Raw genomic sequence first — 16872 nt, forward strand, 5'->3', positions numbered from 1 at the left:
GGGTGAATTATCCCTTTAAGAACTCCATCAGATTTTAAGATCCCGCTACTCTAAAGTCCTGCAGTGTGGTTAGATCTGATTCAAGTATGCCAGACCTTTTTTCCTCCTTTCTTCTCTGTTCGTCAGCTTCATTTAAATGTTAAATTATATTTGTACAATCATGACTGATTTCATAGTTTATCTACAGAATTATAGCTGTGTCAAGGCTAATTATTTGCTGTCATATTTAATATTTAATGATTAAAAAATAAAAGTTAGGATCAGAAAAAAACTTTTTGTTTTTATTTCACTGTCACGTCTGGCTCAAAGCCTGGCGGCCTGATCGTCACCCTCGTCGGCATCAAGACTAGTGTCTGCCTTCGCTGCCAATCTTCCTTAATTGACTACATAAAACTCCAGCATAATTGTTGCCCATGTGTGAGCTCTGCAAAACCCCAACATAATTGGTGCCCCGGGTGAGGCCCTCAATAAACCAGCTTTATCGCATTGTTTGTGCACAGTAATCTAGATTTTAATCCTGAAGTAATTTTTTAATTAAAGGTATTTCTATTGAAAATGTACTTCTCATTTAATGCAAAGCACACATTAAAGGCAGGGTTGGTCATTTTCTCTAGAGACACTTATTAAGATGTTGGTTGAAATTGTCTTTAGGTCCTGACAGAAATTAATGTGCTCTGAAAAAGGAACAAAGAAATCCGTCATCTGTAGCAGTTAAAAAAAATGTAAAAACTTCAACCAATGTCTGCAAAAAGGTACCAATTTGATGAACTAATCACCCCTCCCTGTCTCCCTGCTCATTCTTCCCCTTGCGTGCACTAGCCCACAATCAAAACGCGTCACCGATGACAGAGTTTGTACTGTGAGTTTGTCCTAGGCCGTTGTGAGTAGTAAAAAAGTATGTTTTTGTATTTTACATGTATTATGAAAAAGTTTAGTGTCTACTTACCACTTAAAGACACCTTAGACGATGTAGTTTCTACACAACCTGAACCTGAAAGACTCGAGTCCTGGGATAGCTACATCCCCGGCCTGGTTGGGGATTTATTTACATGTATATTTAGTCAAACACTCACATGTATGTCGTTTTCTCGTGTATTGACACTGGGTGGATTCTTCAGTTATGGATGGTTTAACTGATATCCTTCTCCTTTTGAACATGTTTGCTTCATGTTGAATATTATAGCTCAAAGGTTCCCAAACGTAGCCATGCCAAAGACCCCCGTATAGCATTAGCTTCTGGTGGGGACACCACTCTTGCACAATCTCTTTAACTCTTGTATATTATGATGGCAACAAACAAAATGGTCGAAACAAAATGCAACTTCATCATTTTTTCTCTGATTTTTTTATTAACAAATGTCCATTCAATTTAGGGGGGTATGTAGCTAGTTAGTGGTACAGCGACTTTCTGATAAATCAGTGTCACTCATAGTGACTGCTGCCTTCTGATTGGCTAGAGTGGTGTCTTTTTAATTTGAAAGATTAGCATAAAAAAGAAAACTAATTGTGGTGATATGATCTAAATTATGTGGTTTTTGTTACATTTCCCTCCCTCCAAGTTTCCCCTAGTGCCCCCTGGTTGAAAATCGGGAATGAAGAAACAAGATGGGGAATTTAGAAAACTAACAACTTAAAGTGGATACTCAATTAAACTTTAAACAAGCTTATTTTACACCAACACAAAATCCTAGTTAACAAATGAAAAGTTTGGAAACATTATTTCGGTCAATTATTTTGACCCTTTAATAATACTAATTGGTGTTGTATTATATATCGTTGGAAAGCCTGATTAGTCACCTTTACAACGAGGTATAACTTGTAAGGACCATGCATGGAATGAGCAATTGGCACCTAATTGACAGCACTTGACCAACACAACCACATTGGTTGACCTTCAACAACTCCTGGTTGAGGAATGGGAGGCCATCCCACAGCAAAATGTGACCAGGATGGTGACCAGCATGAGGTGGAGGTGCCAAGCTGTTTTTGCTGCGTATTGATCTTCCACATGCTACAGAGGTCCCTGACAGTGTAAAATGAATAAAGTGTAAAAATGGCCAAAATGTGTTGTTTTTTCCTTAATACTGTGGGAGAGTGGGGACCCTCAATTTGAAGGAGGAGCTACACTGAAGGAGGAGCTTTGATATCAGATTACTTCCAGTGAGAGTGAAAGTCAGTCTTAGTGAGAACAGGGCTGCTGTCAAAAAAAGTCTGTTTCTCTCTGATGACTAATTGAGGTGACTGTTTTTTTTTCTGCGTACCACTACAACCTGTAGAAACGTGACTTACGAGTTCTGCTAAGTATACAAGTTGAGAAGTGAATGATTCTGACAGTAGAAATCACGACCCTCCTATAACCTATAGATATTGCAGTCATATTCATACATCTGTGTGTTGTACTGATTGTGTTTTTTTCTGCTGCTGTAAGTTAGGATCACAAAAAAAAACTTTGTGTTTTTAATTCACTGTCACAGCCGGCTCAAATGACGGGAGGAGACAAGGAGTTACTCTCAATCTCTTACATTCATTCACCACTACATTAATGAACCAAGCCAGCAAACATTATGAGGTGTGGAGTCAGTTAATCGGTTGGGTTAGGGTGTGTGGATGAGTGAAAGTAGGACGAGTAAGGGGTGTTGTGTTGAAAATCTAACCAAAGAAAAGAGGAGCATCGGGGAGCAGCCTCTGTCAGTCTCTTTCTCCCCGTCTCTCCCACCATGAAGAAGTGAGGAATGTGTGGCCATTTTACTCCCTATGTCTGTGATCATGATGCCACTACACTCCAAAAACTAAAGTCTGTCTATGGTCTATATACACAACATAGAGGGATACTGAAGCGACAAATGGTGTTAATGCATTCACTTACGGGAGCAGGACCTCGCCTAAAACCACCCCTCTAATTACCTGACAAGCACTTGGTCACCTCGCCACACTCTGTTTGTCTCATTTCCTTCAACCCACCCTCCCTTCCCTCCTTCTCATCCATTCACCTTCCTTCCTCATCCCTTCCTGTTAAACTTGGCACAGGCCTCTCCCATGTCTCTCTCATTTCAGGTACAATCTGGGCCGTAATCAGTTCGGGTCGATTAATGCCAGAGACGGAACCCCGACTCCGAGTCTCCCTTTCGCCCGATCTCTGATCAACCTCCCAGACCAGCCTTAAAGACGACGGCCATCCTACACCCTTCTCATACACCTACATACATCTGTCTCAATATATCATAGAAATTCACATTAAATGTTTGAAAAAATATTGTTGTTGCGTGGTCCTTGCTAGTAAAATGTTTGTAACAGGGACCTAAAGAAGCCCCTGTTTCCATATTGAACCTTACAGGTTAGTTTCTGCCCTTTTTTTCATTTGACCTTTGTTGAAGTTTATGTGTAATGATTTATTTCTATTTATTGTACTGAAAATTCTTCATCTATCCAACCACCTTGACCTCCTTGTACTCAATAAAATGTAACTCAAATGTTAAATTGCTTTTGGATCCACTAGCTAGAGGTTCAATGGCCTAGCATTAAAGACACTCACTTATACATACAGTAAGTATGCATACTCACTGAAATATTGCACATAGGAGGCACATCGGTTAGGATGGACTGCTTTAAGTGCAATTTTGTGCCTTGAAATGTCCTTTACAAATCAACAGGCCTACAGTATACTAATAAAAAAAAGCACAGTGGTGATAATGGTTCAGTGTGTGTCAGTTCACATCCCTGTGTGTGTGTCCAAAAAATTTTGGATGACTCTTAAGCAGTCACGAAGAAGAACCCCAGCTGCTGATTGTGTGTAGTTTCTGTGTTTGTGCACTGGGTGGCGTCCTGCCTCCATCTCCGGTGCTTTTACTCTCAGACGCTCCTCTCTCTCTCTCTCTCTCTCTCTCTCTCTCTCTCTTTATTGAAGCTCATTAAACTTCAGCTGTTACCGCACGAGCCGCACACGCACGCGCGCTTCCTCAGTGGTTTCACGTGTTCGTCTGGGCACACTTTTCCCCATCTCCATCAGGACCCGGATCATGCTGCTCCTGCTCGGACCTGTGGCCGGAGAACTTGAGGGGCTCCTCGGACACCTCTCAGGCTGGACTCCACTGGTGTGATGAACGCGGGAACCTTTCGTGTTTACCGTGACGCAGGACAGCCGCGCCGCGCCGCACCGCACCTTACCGCGCACGCTGCTGCGAGAAGCCAATAAAGCGCGTCACTGACTTCTGTGATGTGTAAACACTCAGCGCTGACGTGAACATGCCTTCACTGTGGTGACCAGTCTGGCACACTGATCCCAGAGAGGAGATCCGCGTAGTCGAACCGACACCTGCAGGTGAGCCGGAGCGTCAGAGAGCTGCTGTTAGGAGGAATTTGCCGCTTCTCTGTGAGAATCAGGAGCAGCTCTGATCTGTCGCTGCACGAACTGAAAAAGTGGATTTGGATATAATTGATCTTTTAATGTTTGAATGGATGCTGATGTGGAGCTGGATCGAGTCCCAGCGCAGGAAAATGTATCAGTGATGTGACAAACAGCTGGAGACAGAAAACATCTGTTTGACCTGTGACACCGACAGAGAGGAAACACTTGCTCCAACTGCGGAGAGAGAAAAGGTACCTGAACGCATCACAGCATTGACTAATAACATAAATCGTTATTAAAAGAGCTGATTTCAGGATATAATCATTAACTCATCGATGATTTTATAGTCGTCATGGGATGGGAAAACTCTCACTGTCTTATCTCTCTGTGAATCCACCTGTCAAATCCATCGAATCATTATTGTATCGATCTGCGGGCTGCTAATCAATCAGTCAGACTTCTGGATGGAAGGGTTCAGATTTTTTGTTTCAGTTGCTTTCGGATCAGATTCAAGATTTTCTTTTTCAGCTCAATCAACTTACGCTCATGTGAATTACCTCAATCGCGCACACTTCAGTGTTTTTGAGTCCACGCGTGTTTTGTGTGAGCGTGTATTTCATTTTTAAGCGTGTGGCTCGCTGATGTTTGCGCGCGAGGCGGAGGTGTGTGTGTGTGTGTGTGTGTGTGTGTGTGTTATAACCTATTGGCCATATTGAAAAGAGAGGGGTACAAATATTTATAAAAGCAGGACATTAAATAAAGTGGTTAAATAATTTAAATACGAATAAAGGTCGCATTTCCATGCACCTGCTTTAGTGCGCATTACGCACAAATAGAATCGACTCTCCATGAAATGTGGAAAAAAGATGAATTATCCCAAACCTGATTTTAGACTTGGCTAAAGTGTAAAAGCTGGTTTGTGGATGAAATCAAAATGTGTCAAAGCCAGTAATGGAATCAGAGTTTACCAGTCAAATCTTGACTTTGATTATTGTTAAGCACGTGACTTGAGTCAGCTCAAGCATCAAAACCATCACCATAGCTTTCTCTACATCAAGTAAATACATTTTTCTATTTTTCCCATCATGTTTTTGACTGCTTTTTAGTGACTATTCTGTACACCAGCACCTGACTGGAAGGTATCTTGCTGAACTAACTCCTTATAATCACACAATGAAGAGGATTCAAAAGTGCATACAGCTGCATTCTTTCTTCTGGTTATCTACATTCAGCAGAGACTTTTATCCAGAGCGATGAGCATCAGAGAGTAAGTACAACTCGGCTCCAATCTTTAATACACAGACCTAATGCTGGCTTTGTTGGAAGTGGCAGCAGGTGAAAGAAAGAGTGGGCAGCAGTCAGCTGAGGTTTAAAAAGGCTAATGTCATCAATTATCCAATCCAGAAGCAGCAATCTATTTGAAAGGACCAATAAGAGGAGCCATCTACATCAGCGTCTTTAACAATCAGATTTAACAAGGGTTCCAGGTCCTCCTCAAATATAGTCAGTTGGTCTGGTCCACAGATACAAAAGGCCATCTTTACTAAACAGTGCATCTTTTTGTTAATGGAGGACTCAAATATGGAGCAGAAAACACAAACAGGTAAACTTATAGTTTGAGCACAAACTTTTAATTCAACTGGTGATGAAGCCTCATGATGTTTTCTACCTGTGCTGAAAAAAAGTCAAAGCTTTAAAGGATAAATCTGTAAGATGTGTAATGAGTGAAATGATAAAGTGACCTTACTTTATGATCAGACATTAAGGAAACATGCTATGTTGAAGTGCTGGCTTCTCTGACAACAATGCAGCAGCCAGTATGTCCTCCTTCTAACTTTAGATTCTGGTCCTGGATGCTCTGGATTTGTTTGGACCAGAGAAGGTAGGCCGTTTTAAGGCACCCCCCACACGGCCGTTTTGGACGCCCCTCGGTTTGCCAGATATGAGAGCAGTTATCAGGTCAAACCAACAGGTGTTGCAGTGATGGAAGCGGGCAAGAGAACTGGTTCAGATAGAAGTGATTGTACCCGACCTAAAAAGCCTCTGCATGTTTCTAATAAGCTCCACGAGCAGAAACGTGCTCAAACTAGGATCAATGTTGGAGATGCTTTTGAAAAATGGAGAGAGGTTAGAACACAGAAAGGTTTACAGACCGATGCAGAGCTGGATAAACACTGAAGCTTCAGTGTCCACCACATGGCAACCTGTGTGAGCATCAACTCTAGAGAGGAGGGGGCGGGGGGAGACAGCTCTCTACCATGTTTTAAATTTTGACTGCAGTACCCATTTCATACACTAGGTGTCAGAGTTACATATTGCTCCTATAAGCGTCTTATTCAGCAAACATGGTGATCTGGTAGTGTTTAAACTTACAGTTCTCGTCTAACATGTCCATGAAGTCTGTGCACAATTAAATAAATCTATCTTTATACTTTGCTAAGATTGCATTAAATATTTATACCTTGAAGCAATATATTTTAATTAAATTACCTTACATTGTCATAAAGCCTTTACATATATTTCCCCAGATGTCAAACATTAATACAATTTTGTGGTGTGGTATCAGTAATATTTTGTGCTCATGTCTTTTAACTTTAATGTACTTTAAGTTCATTACTGTATGACTTGGTATCAGGTAGAAATGTAATGATTATGACCATGAATGTGCATGGTTATATTTCTTAGTTATTCGTCTCCCTTCTTATATAACAAAGTGCCAATCACACAGTTGATATGAAGTAGTGATATGAACAAAAATAACTAGTATAACTTATATATGTCACATTCAAAGTGTATTTCTAATTCAGGAGCTATTGCTCAGGTGAGAGAAACATTCAAAAGGCAGTCACATTGGAGCAGCATTTAGTGCCATAATGGCCCTGGGGTAAAAACTGTTTTTGATTTGAGAGTCCTTCAACACTATCAGTTCAAAAGAATGGTGTCCTGGGTGGGATGAGTCACTGGGAATGCTGTGGGCTCTCCTGAGGCAGTGCAATCTGTAAATGTCCTCAAGGGCGAGAAAAGGGCATCCAATGATTTATTTATTAATTTTTTTTGGGGGGGAGCGGGGAGGGGGGGGGGGGTGATAATGACCCTCTGGAGCGCTTTCCTGTCTGATACAGAGCAACAAGCGAACCACAGCGATATGCCATAGCTCATTGCAGACTCTGTGGAGCACCGATAGAAGGACACCAACAGAAAAATTCTCAGGAAACACAGTCTCTGCTGTTTGTTTTACAGGTCAGGAACTCATCAATGTGTGTGTTCAGGAAACTGGGCCCGAAAACCCTCTCTACACTGTCCCCGTTGATGTTGATGGGCTGAATGTCAGATTTGTTTTTTCCTGAGATGTAAGATCAGCTCTTCGGTCTTGGAGGTGTTGAGAATGAGATTGTTCTCTGCGCACCATGCTCACAGCCTTAAGACCTCCTCCCTGTACGCAGTCGCATCTCCTCCTGAGATGAGTCCCACTCTGTGGATGAAATGCCTTTCGAAGCACCAGTGACATTTGAGGCGTCCGACGTCACCAAATGTCTGACATTTCGTCTTTGATACAAGACACTTTGCACTGAAAGACTGCGAAGTCGGTGTTTAAGGAACATGAATTATTGAATAATTCTACTCACTTTAGAACATGCACTGTTTGCTTTGTGTTGAATATTGTTGATAAGGTTTACTTTTAATATCTTTATTGCCTTTCTTGTTTACTTACTTTAACTAACATGTTTTGCAGGTCACATATTATGGAAAATACACTCCACCATGTTTTTCTAACACTAATATGTGTCCCTAGTCCATCTACAAACCCCCCAATGATGAGAAAAGTCCATCCTCTCCGTCTTTTACCTGCTCCACTTTTCAGAAAATGTGTGCTCAAACAGGCCATTTGGAGATTTTCCCTTCATGACATCACAAAGGGCAGTAACCCCTCCCCCTGGTGGGTGACACTCCCACAGCTAGGTGTTTGTTCTGCCCTCTGAGTCTGCCTTCTCACCGTAAACAATAGGATATGGAGTGAGAAAGAGCGAGACAACCAAGCCCTTCCAGAGAGGGGGCGTGGTCAGACACAGCTCATTTACATTTAAAGCTACAGACACAGAAACAGCCTGTTCTGAGCAGTGCTGAAATAGAGGGGTTTATAGGCATGATCAAATACAGGATCAGAGTGGATTAAGAAACTTCACAGACATGTTGTGGGGAGCTCTGAGACTTATTTACACTTCTTGAAGAGGAGGAGAATATGTGACATTTAAGCGACAAATTGGTCGCTTGCAGTACACAATGAATCTGGGTGTATAATCAATTGCATTAGGTCACATGCAGTGGGTATTGGTGGTGGCTGCAATTTGTGGTCATGACGGCACAGTAACTCAGCATAATGTGTTATCAACAGTGTAGAGCATGCATGAGTGTGTCTGTGTATGTGCTGAATGGAACCGAGGAAACCAAGCAAAGTCAGACCTGCCGTGTATGATCCAGTCCCCATACCAGAGAACCTGAGTGCCAGAAACAGAGCCAGACAGATCAAGGGACGGAGAGTCAGAGAGTGAATGAGGGAAACCCAGGAGACCTTTTAGAGACAGAGCACACGTTTTGCAAAATATCATGTTGTGGTTTTATTTACATTTTACACAACGTCCCAAGTTAATGAGGTTGTTAAATCGTTGTTCTTGCTCATCTGAAACTAGTCATGTGAAACAAACCCCTGAGACAAACATACTGTAGTGCTGTTTTGAGTTAAGAATGACCTCAGAGAGCGCTTGAGCGCTTAACCGTTGGCCCAAACACTCCTTAAGTGCACTCTTGGCTGCTGTGATTTATGTATGAAGCTTTTATTATTATTGAAGAAAAGGTGAATTAGTATTATGAAACAACATCTCTAAACTTGGTTACTCCTCTTGCCTTGCAATATTTGTTTGTCTGAAAACAAATTTGGTGTGTTTGTGCAAGTTTGGGATTATCGTGGTGTAAACTGTAAATTGCCAGCTCTGGTTGGAGTGGTTCAGCTTGGTGATACTGTATATAAGTTATGCAACTAAGTTCTGTTTGGTCAAAATGCAATGCAAAAATCTACGCATATTATTTTTCATATTCAGCTATATAACATATTTGAATTGTTCTCTGAAATCTGTTTCATATTGGCTTTAAAAAAAAAAAGACAAAATCAATCAGGTTCTTGTACACAGAGGAAATCTGTTTGGATGCCATTAAAATCTACCTTTCATCATTTTCCTATCTGAAAGAAACCACTGATTCATTGGGAATGAACTGGTCCAAACTGAATGATGAATTTATTTCAGGGAGCACAGGTCAAATATGTGTCTTTTGAGGGTATAACGTGTCTAATAAGGCAAGTATTGAATAACTGGAAACATCTAGTTGGGAATTCAGAATATGTTGATGCAGTGAGCATCCCAGTTCTTTTCTTGTTCCCCAGTTGTAAGAATTTCTGCTCGAGCGATCTCTGATGCATTGCATTGCTTTAATTGTTTTCTCTGAATCTCCATCAGGTTTGTGGAACAATGTGAAGCTGCTGCGACCCTGGAGCTCTCCTCAGACATGTCTGACAAATGAACCTGGACCATAGGAAACCCCCGGGTCAGCGTTCAGGTTGGGTAGGCCTCCTCCCTGTGGATTTCCCAGGCCCTTGTTGACGGGGGACTCCATGATCAGGCCCATCTTATCCTCGCCACACCACGCGCGACCACCGCTTCAGGAACCAGCCTGTTGATTGTTCAATCATACCACCGCTCTCTTTCTCGTCTGCTCGCCTACACGAAGAATGGCGAGGGGTTTGAAAGCCCCGAGGGTCACCAGCCACTGCTTCCTATCGCTGCTGATGCTTAAGAGCTACTGGCTGCTTGGTTTGGCGTCTCAAAAGCCTGCAGTCCCTGCAGACTCCCAGCAGCCACAGCAAGAGTACGCCCATTCAGTCCGGCTGGACGGTGACATCATCCTGGGAGGCTTGTTCCCTGTGCATGCTCGTGGCGAAAGGGGCGTTCCCTGTGGCGAGCTAAAGAAGGAGAAGGGCATCCACAGGCTTGAGGCCATGCTATTTGCCATCGACCTCATCAACAAGGACCCAGAGCTGCTGCCCAACGTGACACTCGGTGCACGCATCCTGGACACGTGCTCTCGCGACACCTACGCCCTGGAGCAGTCGCTCACCTTTGTCCAGGCACTTATCGAAAGGGACAGCACTGATGTCCGCTGTGCTAATGGAGACCCGCCCATCTTTGCTAAGCCGGATAAAGTGGTGGGTGTCATCGGGGCGTCGGCCAGCTCTGTGTCCATCATGGTGGCCAACATCTTACGACTGTTTAAGGTAAGAGAATGCTGACAGATGATATTTCTGCTGTTGAATCACTGCGATCGCTGCTGTACTGCTCTGGGAAGCTAATCCTTGGTCAATTGGATGAATTGTCAAAGCGATTAAAAATGAAAAGTTCTCTCTGTTGTCTCCATTGTTTTCTTGACAGGATGAGTCTTAAGGTATTAAATCTCTTAGCAGCTCTGAAATAACGATATTGTACCCAGGAGTTGATCAGTTAATCCTGTCCAAAGATAAAAGGACACAGAGAGTCTGATTTTGAATGTTTAACATGGAGAAAAACCTGCTAAATAACAAAACCTTGAGGCACAATTGCAGATTTTCTGGACTGGATTTAAGAAGTTGATGTCGTCTTCTTGGTTTTATAAGTATAGCCACTGCAAGAAGTGCCTGCATTCTTCTAATGACCAGTAGGGGGCGACTTCACTTGTTGCAAAAGTTTTTGTTTGAAAAGGGTTAAGAAAATGAGTCTGCTTCTCAGTAAACAATTTTTTAAGAAGTCAATGGTTTTGATAGCTGGTTTCAAGTCTTTGTCAACACAGCATCATGTCAATTTTGTAGATGGTGGTCCTATTTAGGTGGATGGATGGATGGATGGATGGATTGATGGATGGATGGATGGACAGATCCCAAACTAGAAAATGTCTGAAAGATGGTGTATAAGGCAGGGTATGCCACTACTGGAGCAGCCTGTCAACAAGGATAAAGGCATATTTAGACAAAAGGGTGGATCCTAGATGTCCAAAAACAATTACCCAGCCAAGATGGCGACGGTTAAAATGCCCAACTTGAACTTGAGTCCTCAGGAGCAGATCACAAGACAAATAGAGGATTTTACAGACACTCCATCAACTCCTTTCATACAGTATGTTTGTGGGACAATGTCTTCTCATGGTGTTCTTACTTGTTTGTTGATGTGATTGTGATTCTCTTCAGTAATGTGACTAAAGTTGAATTGTTGAACTAGTGTTTAAGTCTTTTAGGCTAGTTTTACACACCGAGAGGAAGATAATTTTCTTATAGAGCCTCTCCGATTGGGTGAGTGCACACTTTTAAATCTACAATTCGTCTTCATGACAACCTCCATGCAGATGTGGAGAGAAACAGCAGCTTTAAATCAGAGAAGACAGACGGATCAGATGAGAAACACTGGCTGTTTCACACTCTTACTTAATCTTGTTTCTGGATTAAAGCTTCCTGCTTGAGAGAAACAGATGAATGAGAGGTGATGCTCTGACAACATGACTGAATGTTAACTGCCAGTCTGCTGTCAGTCGTAGTAAAACACCGTGAACTTTGAGGGTTGACTTGTAACTGAGAAAATGTTCTTTTTCAGATACTGTTATGGTGGTTTAAGCTGTGGAAAATTCAATGCAATTCTCAGCACTGGTGCCTCTCCATATTTAACACCAAATGACACGTTTCATTACTTTAATTCTGTCGAGTTTAAAGTTCACTCCATGCAAAAATAGTGTTCCTCTTGTTCTTTAATGTTTGAGCCTCACTTTACAAATTCAGACAGATGTCTTAACGTAGAATTGAGTTTAACAAATGGACGTACCAGCTTTATTTTGTAAGATCACAACTGTCTGAAAGTCTATTACAGACCAACATGAAACTTATTGAAGTGCACATAGCCAGTGAGCACTTACCAGGTTTCAACGTTGATATTCGGTTGAAAATCTGTTTGTCCACGTGTCCGTAGTAGCAGCCACTTTGTCCACACAGTGCAACTCAGTCCCCAGTTAGCTCCGACTCCAAAAAACGCCATCCGCTCATGGATGCTTTCGCCTTCAATACATTTTATTGGGAGCATATATCCAGTCAACATTTGGGTTATTAGCAGGTTAATCTTCTTCGCTCTGGTATCATCACAACGACATGAGCTAACAGGGCTACCAAATGATGCAGTTTTTGTCTCCTTGTGCTTTAAGTGCATGTGTTTAGGCATTGAACTAGTATTTCCATGATATGCAAGTTTAATGCCACGCACCTTGAACTGCACAGTACCATCGCCTTTTCTGTCAAAGTACTTCCAGATATCTCTTTTCCTGGTCACGGCTGACATGTAATGCCAACTGAGTTAACTATTGTAGCCTCAAACAACCATGTGCAGGTGCTCCTCTTGCAAGTAATGAAAAGTTACTTAAATAATGATAATGAGAACTTGACTTGTCTGAGGCTGTGTGCTGTGTGCTGTTAAAAAGAAGGTTGAATGACAGTTTTGCAGAAGATTAAAAAAGAAGACGGCTGATGTGCAGGTATTAAGGACATGAAGCTCTGACAACAAAGGCAGGATTACCTGGATGATGACGCAGTTGATTGATACCTGTAAGAAAGAAGAGCTGAGAGACGGAGCTTGGTGGACTGAGTGATCCCAGCAAGCATTTTTCCATTGAAGAGACGTCCAGGACTAAGGCATTCATAAAAGGTGATTTTCAAGATGCAGCTCACATTTGTAGCAGCTAAAATGAATTCGTAAGTGAGCAGTGCATCACTGTCATACAGGAAGTAGACCTGCTTTTGAACTCATCAGTGTCTCTCCACCATTTTCACTCCTGTTAGCGATGAAATTGAAATGAAAACTACTTCAGCACCCATGGGTCTTTCTGATTAGGCAAAGCTGTATGGCTTGATAACCTGCACATGCTCAGTCTTCTTTTTTCTTCTTCTTTGGTGAATGTTTATACCTTCTCTCTGCGATTTCTATGGATCCCACAGCTCGTATAGTGTTGTATAAATGATTTTTGTATGAGCAATGAAATGGGCTGAAATACCGTCTTTATTTAGACCAGATTTACCTTCAAAATGAGTTTGTACAAATGCTGCAACAATCAACAATTCTGTCACATTTCAACCCCTAAAATGAACAAGTTTTCAAAATGATAAAACTGGGATAAAAATTAGGATTTGGACATGTTGATGTTGTAACTGTGATATTTATTTTAAAGCATTTTCACATTAGTTACAATTGTTTGGTACCGTGCCCAAGCAAGATTGCCCCGCTGGTCTGCGTTCAAATTAGTAACATTGCTCTATTCCCGAGTACACTTGGCAACAACGACCCTCTCTGTACGTCCACATCTAACATGCAGCTCAGAGTATGAAACTGGCCCGTGCCATACAGGTTTTTTCTTTTTCTTTTTTTTAGTCTTTTTGTGCCTTTAATGGAGAGACAGGACAGTGGATAGAGTTGGAAATCAGGGAGCGAGAGTAGGGAATGACATGCGGGAAAGGAGCCACAGGTGGGATTCGAACCTGGGCCGCCCGCTTGGAGGAGCAATGCTTCCATACATGGGGCACGCGCACACAAACCACTGCGCCACCAGCGCCCCGGATACAAAGGTTTTTCAAGCAACAGGAGCCGTTTAGAATGACGTCATAAAGCGGTCCACTTCCTTATTTGGGCACGGTTGCGTTCACATCTCCCGCGGACCGTACTCGAGTACACATTAATCGTGAGTCCCCTTGAAGATGTGGTCTCGGGCACGGTAAATTGAGTTCAGTACGAGAATGGTACGTTTGTGTTCACACTGATCAAATGAACCAGACTTTGGGGTCAACTAGGATCCGAGTCCCTGACTCCCTAATGTGAAACCTCCCTTACTAATTGGAATGTATGTAAGAATGTATTAAACTGCTCCGTTCACGGTGTCTCAGAACCTTTTAACTTAAAAAGCATTGTGTTGACATGCAAAGTGATTTTGGAGAAATGCCACCTCATCATCATTTTTGTCACTCTATCAACGCTAAAATTAACAATTATTGCAAATTAACAGTTTTGGCTGCTTTGTGGTGCAGTGGTTAGCGCTGTTGCCTCACTGCGAGGAAGTTCCTGGCTTGAACCCCCGTCGGACAGGAGCCTTTCTGTGTTGATTTGCATGTTCTCCCCGTGCCTCCCACAGTCCAAAGACATGCTCGTAAGCTTAATAGGTGACTCTAAATTGCCCGTGGGTGTGAATGTGAGAGTGCCATGTGATTGACAGGTGACCAGTCCAGGGTGTACCCTGCCTCTTGCCCAATGACAGTTGGGATCGGCTCCAACTCCACACGACCCCAAACGGGGAATAGCGGTCTAGATAATGGATGGATGAAAGAAATTCTTTATATAGTCGATAACAAAACGTTATCATGAACCAGTTTTTAATATTTTTGTAAAATGGCAGCCATAGTCGTCTTTATGGGTAGTAAATGTTACATCCAGCTTTTAGTCTGTTTAAAACAGGCTTTATTTCTCTCCTGGGGCTAATGATTTCCCCCCCTCTGTGTGGTTGTAGTCTTGAGTTCCTTGTGGCTTTAACTTTTGACAGATCCGACTGGCTTCACTAAAACTTAAAAAAGATGTCACTCTGTGGTGTTGGTAACATGCTCCGTCTCCATTTCTTCATTAGTTTCATGCTCACGCTGTGCCAGATAACATTTTCAGACGAATGTTTCCCTCGCTGTGCTGACATAAAGAGTTGAGCCCAGCTGTTGCCTCTGCTTCTTCTTCTGTGGTGCGTGCAGACAGACTGTATCTGGAGGCGGCGTGTTAGTGTGCAGAGCAGCAAACAAATTCCACTGCGTTAAATTAGTGATGAAGCCCTATGATTCATGTGTATGTGTTGGAGCCCGGCTGGCTTAATGAGGACAGAAAGGCCCAACAACATCACTTATCTAAAATTAGCTGGAGACGCCCCTGGGAGGGAGGAGGGGGGGGCCAGATCTGCTGATGCAGATGTTTCCTCACCCGGCTGCCACTCACCAGCTCTGTCAACACCCTCAGCTGCAGTCAGGACTCGGACAGACAGACGACTGCTGTTGGCTGTTAGGCTGCATTTAATTTTCTCAAGTTATATGGAATTGAAAATCGTCGGAGCTTGGGCATTGTTTAAATATTTCTTTGTCTAAATGAAGAATATGTACATCCATTTTAGAATTGCTTCAGTACATTACTTCAGCTTGCAGCCTGTAATTGCTGCAATTGCTTCCATGGGGAATGCATCCGCTTAAAGCACACCCACTAAAAGTACTTGTTTCTGTCACTGGCAGGCTCACATTGTTATTCCAAGTGTCTGTCATACCCAAGCTGCAACCTCCATTGTTCAAAAATGAAGCCAACGTGGAAGTGTAAAATCCTGCAGTTCATCGAGTGTCCACTAGAGGCTGGCTGCCGAAGCACAGGAAGTCACATACACACCCATTCAAAAAAGCAATTTCTTACAGCAGAAATTAACATGTTTACAGCCTGGTTCAAAAAAATGAATAGGTCTGATTAGCTCACGTCTCGATTAGCACACACTGTACGGGGGTGAGTTTATTGAGACCGCCATTGATGGGACTCCAAAGCACCCTGCAGGAACAGATGGGTGACGTCACTCAGGCTCCATTAATATTTACAGTCTATTGGCTTCAGCAGTGATATTTATGTGATACAAATATGAACTAATAAAAGATATTGACTCCAAATATTGGTTTTGGAAATATGAATAGATTAAAAGAAAATCTCTCAACATGATTAGACACAAATCCGTTGCTGTGACCTCCTACATAGAGTCAGTCCAGATCCGCAATATTTCCTGAAATTAACACAAACTGCAGATTCAGGTCGTATCATCACTCAAAAGAGGAGCAACATCGAGGGAGTCTGACAGTGTCGCTGTGGAGAATTAAACAATTTATCAGTCAGGTTTCTCCCACTGTGTATTACACTGACACCTCGCCTGGAAATAAACACCGCCCACATTCACGTCGGAACACGTTAGTACGTTTGTATGAGTGATAAACCTTCAGGGGAGAACAGCACACAGTCAAAAGGCTGGATACTTAATGAGCTAAAAGTTACAATGTCATCTAGACATTACAGCTAGAAGAAGTCGAGATGGGCCAGATTCAGTTTTTTCTTTCAAACCACAGCACATTGTCCATTTTGCATGCAACTTTAGAGCATCACGTGGCAATGTCGAGAAAATGTGGAGGTTTAAGGAGCAAAATCCTGTACAGTTTGACAAGTGCCCGCTTGAGGCTGTCTGCAGAAGGATAGGAAGTCACATACACAACCATTCACAAAAACAGATATTAACATATTTACAGCCTGGTTCAGAATACGACATAGATCTGAGTAGCACGTCTCAATTGGCACACACTGTACAGGGTTGCTGACTTTTATATTTACAATATAGCTTGACTCTTTGTTATCACTGCCAGCGTGAGGTAC

At 42.4% G+C, this 16872-nt stretch overlaps 1 protein-coding gene across 1 annotated transcript in view; it reads left to right on the forward strand.

Annotated features, from left to right (window-relative positions):
• Nucleotides 1-3941: 3941 nt before the first annotated feature.
• Nucleotides 3942-16872, forward strand: part of LOC132972966 (metabotropic glutamate receptor 8-like) — a 139491-nt gene continuing 126560 nt past the window's right edge. The window contains exons 1-2 of the mRNA XM_061036127.1: nucleotides 3942-4596; nucleotides 9856-10670. Coding sequence (XP_060892110.1) covers nucleotides 10128-10670 — 543 coding nt within the window. The 5' untranslated portion in view covers nucleotides 3942-4596; nucleotides 9856-10127. The remainder of the gene's footprint in view (nucleotides 4597-9855; nucleotides 10671-16872) is intronic.

Source organism: Labrus mixtus, chromosome 4 (genome assembly GCF_963584025.1).
Source record: "Labrus mixtus chromosome 4, fLabMix1.1, whole genome shotgun sequence".
Lineage (NCBI taxonomy): Eukaryota > Metazoa > Chordata > Actinopteri > Labriformes > Labridae > Labrus > Labrus mixtus.